The 11,223-nt window shown below is 42.8% G+C and overlaps 1 protein-coding gene across 1 annotated transcript; it reads left to right on the top strand.

Annotated features, from left to right (window-relative positions):
* The first annotated feature begins 337 nt into the window (after positions 1-337).
* On the top strand, positions 338-10,809 carry tor3a (torsin family 3, member A). Its single transcript, XM_006635258.3, has 6 exons — positions 338-810; positions 2,341-2,463; positions 3,072-3,337; positions 4,727-4,902; positions 6,286-6,410; positions 6,991-10,809. The coding sequence occupies exons 1-6, from the start codon at positions 645-647 to the stop codon at positions 7,236-7,238; spliced, it is 1,104 nt and encodes a 367-aa protein (XP_006635321.2). The 5' UTR covers positions 338-644; the 3' UTR covers positions 7,239-10,809.
* The last annotated feature ends 414 nt before the right edge of the window (positions 10,810-11,223 follow it).

Below are 11,223 nucleotides of genomic sequence, written 5' to 3'. Positions count from 1 at the left end.
AACTGTTCAAGTACCAATGACTCGGATGTACAATGTTACTAGTACCGCTTTGAAAACCTTTCAGTGTAAGGATATGTTAGTGTAATGCAAAATGCCCAAATTAATTTAATTGGCGTGTTACATAATTTTATTATTAGTTGTGATGGTAAAATGTTTGTGTGTGAATCGACCGCATATTTACTAAATGGCCAGCAATCGGGGCGAGCGAGGCCAAGCGTGTGAACCTTATTTCAAAAAGAGAAATTCTAACGTAAAATGGTCGCACTGTGGTGAAACGCAGAAACGCAAACCGTTATTCTTTGTAAATTTACTTTAACCCTAAATAAATGTGCCTGGATGGACATTTCGTTTGATTCCTGAAGTGCAACATTGGCTTTGACTCCGCGCTGCAAACCCAGGAAAATACACAGGCCTGTGCGTTCAAAATCAATATTCCGAGTCACCAGGATGTGACGTTTGACCAAGGAAGCCTGGTTTTTATTTCGGGGGAAGTCTAAATGAAGTGAGTGAGTCTGCACAGGCCCTGGTAGTGTATGTTACTGTGTCTCCGGGTTAATGAATGGATCGAGTTGAATAATCAAGTCCGCGAATAGCTCCGCGGTGCCGACAGTTTCAAGACGAGGTGGAAAGGGGCTCATAGTCAGATGATCTTGCTTCGATTGCTGCCCTTTATTTGGGCTGTACCTGTAAAGGGAGATTTTTTCCAGTTTGAGAGCCTTTCAAACGTGTCCAAGTATTATTTCAATTACATCTACTGTAACATCTGGGAGGGGGACTGTCAGCCGCACCAGGATGATACGAGTCAGCAAGGTAAGGCTGCCCTCCGGGTCTCTGTGGTCCTGCGCGGTCCGACTGCCTGTCCGCCCTGCAGAGGCGCTGGGGTTCCCCGGGAGACGGATGGCTTGTCTGCAGTGGTCTGATCGCACGACTGATAGATCTCTATCAATGCAATTTATATTTTTGCACTGTTGTTGGCAACTTTTTTTTTCTGAAATAATTTACAGAATTACGTTCTGTATTAGCCTACTATACTTCTCTTGCATTTCTAGGTACAGTACCCCAGAATCTGACTTTAATTATGCAGTCCAATAGATAAGAGATTGTAGTAGCTCATCTTGCATGAAGCTAAATTGAATATGCAAATTACAACACCATTTATGAAGGCCGGGACACATTCATAGACATTGGTTTGGGGAGTCCGTGTACTTAGCTGTAACATGGAATGAAATAACTTTAAATTTCGAGTTTTAATTATTCTTTGGAAGCGACGCAGAAATAGCCCTGTACATAATATAGTGTCGGTAGGTCACCACAAGCGTGGATTTTCCTGTACTCTTTTGCATCAGAAGAACCCTGGTATATGCTTCTAAAATCTAAAATTCTCTCCCTCACCAATGGGCTGATTCAGTCATTTCCAAACTCCTGTTTATCGGTGTATGTGTGTAGACACTCGAACCTCAGTTCTCGCATTCATCACAAAATTATTTGCTAATTTAATCGTTTTACAATAAGTATTTTAAGATAGTTTGAATGATATTACGTGGAGTTACTGTTGGAAGCACTCGACTACATTTATTGAGTTACAATGAATCAACAAACAGCATCTTATATCTTATCTTATATCGTTGAAAATCATCGAAACGCTGTGATTCACAACTCATAAAGCAAATTCGTGCAATGCATTTTAGTAACGTGTGCAATTTATTTTCTGATTTCTAACAAAATGTTATTGAACGTTTTAATGTTCCGCTTTCGAATTTACGTCGAAAATTAACGGAACAGCAGGGGGCGTTTCAGGCTTTCGCGAAACAAAACCGAGAGAAAATAATGCGAGATATTGTATTTGGTGTAAATCCAGCAATTGAAGGTAGATGCTTATCGATTCATGAAACAGACACGTTAATTATTTTTAGCCGTAAGATAAGTATGTTGGGCGACATTGGCTTTGCTACCTCACAGCGCTGTGGCCTTGGGTTCAATCATGGATCTGGGGAGTTCTTGTGTTCTCCACGTGTTTCCTGTGGGTTCTCTGGTTTCCTCCCGCAGTCCAAAGACATACTGGTAGGTTCCCTAGTGGGAATGTATCTGTGTTTGTGTGTGCCCCGTGATGACAGACTGGTGTCCCGACCAGGGATTAAAGATGCTATTGAACTAGAATGTAAGAACGTCCAAAGGCTGATAAACAAGTGGTGGCCTTGTGTTTGTGCAAATCGTCATGCAGGCTTGGTTCCTAGGTAATCTGCTCTGGGAATTGGTGAATTGAAAAATCAGAGTGAGCTTGCCTCAACCTGCTTGGCTGTGTTGTTGTGTGCTGACTTTCACTGGTTTCTGTGCCTGCAGTGCCCACAGGGGACTTCTGGTCCGTGTTCTCCAAGGACTATGCGCAGACCCTCTCAGACTGGTACTGCAATCTGGGCCACTGCTGTGACACAGGAGACTGCAGGATTATCAACAACATCACAGGTACCTTCACTCCTGCAAAAATGGCAGATCCTTTTTCCACTCAGCAATAGAATCTGGACACTCCACTCAAAGCGCTTTACAGATAATGGGGACTCCCCTCCACCAATCTGCAGCCATAGTGCGCCAGAACGCTCACCACACATCAGCTGTCAGTGGGGAGGAGAACAGAGTGATGAAGCCAGTTCAGAGATGGGGATTATTAGGAGGCCATGATTGGTAAAGGCCAATAGGAAAAATGGCCAGGATGCCGGGAAAACACCACTACTCTTTTCAAGAAACGCCCTGGGATATTTAATGACCACAGAGAGTCAGGACCTCTGTTTTACATTTAATCCAAAAGACAGTGCCTTTTGACAGTTTTGGGGCATTAGGACCCACACAGACCGTGGGGTGAGCGCCCCCTGCTGGCTCCACTAACACCTCTTCCAGCAGCAACCTTAGTTTTTCCCAGGAGGTCTCCCATCCAGGTACTGACCAGGCTCACACCTGTTGAGCTTCAGTGGGTTGCTAGTTGTGAGCTGCAGGGTGATATGGCTGCCTGGCTAACCTTTTCCCAGTTAAAAGAAACTTCCAGTGCAGTGTTAATCTGTGCGTGTATCTGTCTGCAGGCCTGGAGAAGGACCTGGAGCAGAAGCTCCACGGACAGCACCTGGTGCAGGCTGTGGTCCTGAAGGCCGTGCCCGGCTTCCTGAAGAATCCCTCTCCGGACAAGGCCCTGGCGCTCTCCTTCCACGGCTGGTCGGGCACGGGGAAGAATTTCGTGGCCCGGCTGATCACAGACAACCTGTACCGGGATGGCGTGAAGAGCGAGTGCGTGCGGCTGTTCATCGCTCCCTTCCACTTCCCCCACGCCAAGCTGCTGGACGTGTACCGGGTGAGACGCGTGACCGTGGCGACACACTTGCAGGCGTCGCCCAACAGCCACTTCCTAATCCATTTAAATCGAACAGGATTGTGCACGGGGTGGCGTACTCAGACAATGCTGTTCTTAACCTGAGAGGCGTCCTTCTGGGACAGTACTCATTGTATGTTGAACTTATCCTGAGCTGACACTGTTATTGAATTATTTTCGCCATTTTATTTTCAGTGTGCAGAGATTTCCTTTGTAAGCACATCTCATGAGAACGTAACTAGACGAGATGTGGTCATTCAGCTTAGCTAGAGTGAAGGCTACGTGGAGTCTGAGTATTCCTGTGTATCTCAGAGTACATGTTTTTACTTGTGTTCCCCAGTGTTTGTCTGGGAATACAGCAACTTGTTCAACAGGGAGATGTTTTACGTTTGGGTTGAAATGTGAAGAAATAAGCGAGGATTGTATTACAGTAAAAGGAATTCAGTTCCAGCCACTGCATGTGAACAAGTGCCTCTAGCTGTTAGCTCACCTGACTGCAGGACTGCTGCCCCTTAACGATAGCCAGTTATAATGTAGTTGAACCATGTTGTGTCTCACAGTGATTTCAGATAACCATGTCCTAACGAAGGATGAATGACCCAACATTACCATGACAACTTTATTTTAGTTGCTTATGATATAAAATGAGAAAGAAGCACATTCTTTCACACGGTTTATAGATAAGAAGAGTGTTCTAATAAATAAATGTTGCTAGTAAATAAACACTATTATGTATAGATCCTTAGTTATATGCTGCATAACTACATTCTCCTGTGTGGGGTCAGTAGGATTTTCAAGGAAAGTACGAGTGAGAGTTGTACATTTAAACAGAAAGATCAGGCAGAGTGAATTTCTTCCAGCTGGGGCAGCGTCCTGGCCCTGGCCTTATGTAATCTGGCTGTATGTCTGTGAAGCAGAACAGTGTCAACACAGCCAGTTGTAATTCGGTTTTCAGATGGCCGTCCAGCAGGACTTTTTTCCGTGACAAGAGACGCACAGGAATCGCATGAGTTCGAGTCTGCATTCCAGCTCGATTCGAACTCGGATCCCAAAGCGCTTGAACGCTACAGCTTCACCAGTAAATAAAACAAAGGTGAAATGGCACCAATAATAAAAAAGGCGTAGAAAAATATGAATACACATAACATGTATTTTTCCACGGCTCAAATGATGCTGTCTAAAACTTTATACTCAGTCTTTTCTACGGGTTTAGGGCTCTGTGCTCTACTGCATACGACTTTTAGACAGAATTCTGGATGGCAGCAGTCCGTGAAACGGGACGTGTCAGCGTGTTTGCCAAGGGGCGGGTGTGGAGCTGTCTCAGTGTGGGGGGGCAGGCCAGGCTGAGTGTTGGTGTGTGTCTTGTCCCAGGGCCAGCTGAAGGACTGGATTCGGGACACAGTGCGGAGGTGCGAGCAAGCACTCTTCATTTTCGATGAGGCGGAGAAGCTGCACCCTGGGCTCATAGATGCCATTAAGCCCTATATGGATCATTATGAAAACGTGGATGGGGTGGACTACAGGAAATCCATCTTTCTCTTCCTCAGGTAGGGTGGCCATCATACAGATGGAACACGTAGCAAGGTATTCTCTCCTGAGAGAGGGTTCTGACCTGTGTGTCAGTGTGGTGAGTGCAGGTGGTCCTCTGCTGGGAATCAGGCTTCATCTCTAGGATCTCTGTCACGGCACCATCTCCTTTCTGCTAGTCCCAAAGGCCAGCCTCCTGCAGTGGAAGGATTCCAAGCTAGTGTAGTAGGCTCAAGCACCGAATGAACCCCATTACATCAACACCAGCGACTGGGATCTTTTATCTCAATGTAAGGAAGGAGTACAGGGAGTAAATCAATTAAGCAGGATAGATTGGGTAAATGGCAAAGCTGGTCTTTGAGCTTGCAGAACAATATTGATCTCCAGATGCTATATATTAATTAAAATAGAAGTAGGCTGCCCTATGCTTATAAAATAAAGCACAGTCTTGTTCCTCCTTGATGCTGCATAGCTGCCTTATTTAAGCAGTAGAGTGGAATGGAGAGGTAAATATTCAGAATGTGGTAAATCCCCTCCTCAACTCTTTCATCCTTGAGATCCAATATATATCTATTGTTATTTTTCTGTATTGTATTTTTATTCTTTATACAGTATGTTCTGTTTTCCTCTCCTCAAAACCTGTTTTTCTTATTATGGGCACTGCTACTTTAAAAAAAGCACAAAAAAACAATTCTAAACAGCAGTTTTGAGGCAATCCATGACCATTAAGAGATGAAGACAACTTGAATTTTTAAGGGATTTGCAAATGTAATTCAAGGAGACAGGGGGTCATGTCACACACAAGTCAAGGGCTGAACATGGCTTGGCATTACTCTCTGGGCACCTTAGCTGTCCTATCGTATGTAGGCATTCTTGCCTGGCTTGCTTGGAAAGAGTAACAGTCCTGTTTTCCTTCAGACTCGTAAGACCGGACGGAGTACCATAGAAAAACCACAATGGAAAGCAAAATAGTATGCAAAATTTTATTCAACAACATAGAGTAATATATACAAAATAAAGTTGTACTCTGACAACTCAACACCAGGTATCGCCATTAATCCCTTTACATACCAAACTTAGTCTAAAACCCATGTGAGAATGTGGTTCTGTGTCCTTCACCAGTTCTCTATTTAATCAATAAACCATCTGTGAACCTGTTTACAGAACAGAGATTAAATTACCTCTTGTGGCTGGTCAGCTGAAGCTACTAGCCTAACTACTGCTGCTCTGTCACAAGAGGTTTCCAAAAACACAAAAGGTGAGGAAGGTGTGAGGTGTAGGAAACGTTCAGGTAAAGGAGTAGTATATCCAGATGTCTCTCCTAATCACACCCAGGCTTTACATTAAAAAATGTGGCTTATATGCTTATGTCTTAAAACACAGGCTTGCTCTTGTTCTTGCAGTAATATTGGAGGTGCGGTCATCAACGAGGTGACTCTGGACTTCTGGCACTCCGGACAGAACCGGGAGGACATTGGAATGGAGGACCTGGAACACAGGCTACGGACTGAAGCCCTGGACTCTCAAGGTACCTGCAGCGACAGGGAAGAGCCCTGGTGTCCTGCTTCTTAACTCTTATTCCAGACTGAGAGCAGGAAGGCTCGGCTCTTGCAAATCTTCACCTGGAAGTTGAGTCTTTGAGTTAACAGATCTTGCAGCAAGATGAAAGTGTCAAAGGTGTATCAAATTACAAATGACTCTTGCTGTTGAGCGTTCTGGCGCACTATGGCTGCCGTTGCATCATCCAGGTGGATGCTGCACATTGGTGGTGGTGGAGGGGAGTCCCCATTACCTGTAAAGCGCTTTGAGTGGAGTGTCCAGAAAAGTGCTACATATGTGTCAGCAATTATTATCAATTATAATTATTATTAATTTCAATTATGTGCAGTTGCAGTTGTATCTCAGAAGTCTTCAGTTTGAGCTACACCTGTGTACATCACAGACACCATGCTCAATTGATGCATGCTACGGAGTATGTCCTTTCACGTTTAATATTTATGTATATTTGGGGAAGCGTAGTGATCTGTTTCTTAAGAGAGATTTGCTTATTGCTGTGAGGGAACAAAGTGCTTTCCGAGTGACCGGGTCTTTCGCCTCTCTGCTCGCAGGGGGCTTCTTTCAGAGCCAGCTCATGATGGGCAACCTCATGGACTTCTTCGTGCCCTTCCTGCCGCTGGAGTACCGGCACGTCAAGCTGTGCGCCCGCGACGCCTTCCGCTCCCGCGGGCTGCCGCACACGGAGGAGACGTTGGACGAGGTGGCCCGGGCCATGGTGTACGTCCCCAAGGAGGAGAAGCTCTTCTCCGCGCAGGGCTGCAAGTCCGTGCCCCAGCGGATCAACTTCTTCCTGCCCTGAGCCCAGCTGCTGGGCTGCTCCCCACGCATGCTCCCGTGAGAGAGTGAGAGAGTGAGAGAGAAGGGACTTGGCTACTCCCGCAGACCTGGGGAAGCAACGGTCCTCCTGGAGAAACCCCTACGAGAGCTCCCCAAGGTGGGAGGAGGAGGCCAGCCGGTGAAAAGAGGCCTTCCCCCACACCTCCCCCAAACCAAACCATTATTCTTGCTCTCGTTCATCCAGACCAAAGAGGTCTAAATCGGGGAGGATTCAACGGTTCTGCCAAGTCTCTCTTCTACTTTATATTGCAGCTTGTCATCTGGATCTTCATCTCAAGGCGAAGTCACGTTACAATAAGAAACAGGTTCATCCAATCCATGTCAGGCTGCATTAGGGACTCTAAGGAGAATCAAAGTTCAAGCCAGTCTAGGTTATTTAGGAAACAAGTGGAGTGCTTGCTGGGCATCGATGAGGTGAAAGTTATTTTGGGGCAGAGAGCGTCCTTTAAATATTCACAAATTAGATTATTTTTATCTTGGTGGAATGTAATATTAGTGCTTTGAAAGTTCTATCAAATGATTTCTTGATCGATTTTATTTATTAGGTGTTTTTCTTTTCTTTTTTTGCTTTATATAGCACTCTTGCTTTGGTGTGTTACTGGATCAGGGCCTTAGCAACTTGATTTGCTACCAGTTTTTAACACGCGGGGTTAGTGTTTTTACAGAACTGGACCTGTGTTCTTAACAGGTCTTTACAATCTCATTTGTTTAGAGAATTCTTACTTTTTTCAAACTAAGACACTTGGCTAATATGCTAAAAACCTGGCCATGCATAATAACTCTATTTTGATAACCTGTTACTTTGCACTTTTTTAATGTTACAACCATGATCATAAGGACATTTTTTTACCATAGAATAACCAATGTGCAACAAACCATACCGTTTTCTGGATACCAATGGCATTTGTTTGTATTTTTAAAACGCTACAGGAGTCCACAGAATTTGTTAATCTGCTTGCAGCTGTGCTTTAGTTACATTATATTCCCCAGACAATTTGGCGTGAGTTCATAGAATGCATTAGTTATGATGACTTAATTTCTCAGAGTAAAATTTAGATACTGTGTATGTCTCTTAAGACAGACAGCATGTAGGTCCATTCATTACTCATACAGTACAGTACTGGTATAGGTAAATGAGCTGTTTGGTTCTTGGATGCTCAAATTGACAGGTCTGATGTGTGATTCTGCATGTGTGTCCCACACTAATTGATCTGTGGGACACCCTGCTGCAGCTATGACACAATTTAGATTTAGGGTACTCCAAATTAACAGCTTCAAGAAGTGTCTCAGGGGCCTATTCTGATTTGTCATGGTTTCTATCAATAATCAAGTGCAAAAGGTTTTATGGTCAAGATCTTCATCTTGTGTTGTATATGTTTTTTGTACTATATTTGTTTTGGAAAACCATGTTTGAAGCCATGGTAAAATTCTGGGCAATACAACTGCTTGTAGTCTTGGATGTGCAATAAATTGTGCTCTTAGTACTTTGTACTCTGCAGTCTAGAAGTCCTCTATGCACTTTACTATAATGACTACAATTAGGCGTTCCATCTAAACAGAGTGTGCATTGGCAGCATCTACTGGTCTTAGACTGGAAACATCCAGCAGCAACAATGAGCCATTACTGTACTTTCATATGATCATGCTCCTGCAACGTCCATTCATTGACTCTGCAGCCAGTGAAGGAGTGTTTGTGAGAATGAGTGTGATTGCTTATATTCTTGACAACTGTGCTTTGAAAAGGATCAGTTGAACTAAAAAAAAAGCCAACAAAGCCATACGCACCTGTTAAACTTCTCTAGAAAAGGTGTTTGCAGTTGCATACCAGGCATAAAAAGGAATGAGCTGAAGCCTGAGTATTACAAAGAGACTAATGTACAGTGCCTTGCAAAAGTATTCAGACCCTGTCTATGGTGTTGCATTTGGTGAAATTATTATTAATTCATGTGTTTTTTAAAACTTAATGTTATTAAGCCTTCTAAGTATAATGAAAGTACAGTAAATATCTGCAAAACTAAAGAGGAAAAAAAATGAAATAGTGATTGCACATGTGTATAGACCTGCGAAATCAATATCTGATCGAAACACCTTTGGCAGAAGGTACAGCCACAAATAAGTTTGAGGAATGCTCTACCACATTTGTACACTGGCTTGGTGCAATTCTTGCTCGATTATTGTGAATCTGCCTCACCCTGGAAATAGTGTTAATTCTCAGCACAGAACCCACAGCTCCAATAACTATCCAGAACCACCAGAGCTGCTTTTGTCTTTACTTGCAAGCTATTGATTTTGAGTAAATGAAGCTCTCACTAAACTTCAAACTAACTGGGATCTGATCTGATTAAACCTTGCTGGCATAATAAGGCACGTTATACTTAAGATATTTTTGTGGATGTCTCCCATTTATTTGTGACTTTGTTACAGCTCACGTGTATATATATCATGTTTTCAGATTCTAGCCAGTGGTATAATGTTGAGTTCTATTACACAGCTAACATGACAATAGCAGGATAAGTTCTATTTTCTCCTCTGTCCTCTGTACCTTTTTATCTGTAGTACTTTGTGGTTCCCATCCCATCCCCTTCCCATCCAAATAATACTTGAAATTGATGTGCTCAGTTTGTTTACTGTATTTAAAGTATGTTACTGAAGTCTGTCTTCATTTTTGTTTGACCTCCGAAGGCTTCAGTTAGCCATTAATACGTGTGCAAATGTTTGACACCTGAATATTAATAGGAACATAGGAATGTTCATGTTGTCTTGGACTGTTTTTGAGTAAAATGTATAGTGACAAATACAATACACTGAAAAAAGGCAGAAACAGTAAGCTGTAAACATCTGCTTTTTATGGCTGACCTACTATTTAAACTTTTAAAGAGTTTTCTGCTACAAAACGTACAGCACTTACATCCTGTGTTCATTATTTTGATAAGCATATAAGAAATGTCTCCTTACTTCTCCTAAAGGAGTTTTGTTTTTATTTCAGTACAGCAGGAGTCTCAGACTTATGTTCTTGAGGTCCATACTTCTGATTTGTGTTCCACCCAAACTCTCAGTTGTATAGTGGGTTTCATTATTAATTAGTTTAATTGATTCATCCAGGCTCTGATGGCTTTTTTTGTTGTTGTTAACTATAGCTTTAATGTTGAATGTTTGATCAACTGTAAAAGAATTTAAGAAAAGTTCCATACAAATCTAAGAAAATACTTGTTAATTGATTGCTCAGTATGAAACAAAACCCAGAAGGCTCTAGGTACTCCATGAAATGAGTACGAGACTTTTTTTTTAGCTGTTGCTGTAAATAGGAACCCTCCACCTATGAGTCTCACGAACCTCACCTTCAGATTAACCTCTTTTACATTGTCTTTTGTCTCTGTCTGCAAATGACCTCCTTTGCTGCTGTACTCTTGAGCTGAGAACTTGTACCATTGTTGTGTGTGACAGGACATTTGTTTTTTTATACAGTTTGAAGGACTATGCATAACCTGGAATTTATCCCGTATACTGCATAAATAAAGTATTACTGGAAGAGAGATGGTATTTTTAATGTGTTGTACCAGTATAAAAAAATGGGTGTTTAAGTAAGTCTTCAGTGTGTCTTTGTAAGGGTACAGTTATAAAAGAATAGAATGACTACACGCTAAAAGGGGTGGAATTTAAATCCGGGGAGGTTATGGTAAAAGTGCTCAGATCTCAGAATTTGTTTAGCATCGTCTCCACCGATAAAGATGCATCACCACAAAGGGCTTAAAGAAGAGTGAGCAAAATATGTCTTTATGTTAACAATCTCCTACTGTCAGGGATGACACATCGCTCACTTAGCTGCATTTAATATCCCTTTTGCACAGGGAACAAAGGATTTCTGGTATTCATTTTTATTGGCAATAGGCATTCTAAAAGGCCTCCCTGAAGGTTGCAAATGGGGATGAAGAGGGTTGGAGGGGTCA

Source organism: Lepisosteus oculatus, chromosome 9 (assembly GCF_040954835.1).
Source record: "Lepisosteus oculatus isolate fLepOcu1 chromosome 9, fLepOcu1.hap2, whole genome shotgun sequence".
Classification (NCBI taxonomy): Eukaryota; Metazoa; Chordata; class Actinopteri; order Semionotiformes; family Lepisosteidae; genus Lepisosteus; species Lepisosteus oculatus.
Note: the sequence above shows the minus strand (reverse complement) of the source record. Positions and strands in the feature narration are given on the sequence as shown.

Bases quoted from the DNA above. Each gene is read 5' to 3' on its own strand.
- tor3a (XM_006635258.3), top strand. From the start codon at position 645: ATGATCTTGCTTCGATTGCTGCCCTTTATTTGGGCTGTACCTGTAAAG. The intron at 4,903-6,285 runs GTAGGGTGGCCA...TTGTTCTTGCAG, and splicing joins TCCATCTTTCTCTTCCTCAG to TAATATTGGAGGTGCGGTCA. The intron at 6,411-6,990 runs GTACCTGCAGCG...CTCTGCTCGCAG, and splicing joins TGAAGCCCTGGACTCTCAAG to GGGGCTTCTTTCAGAGCCAG.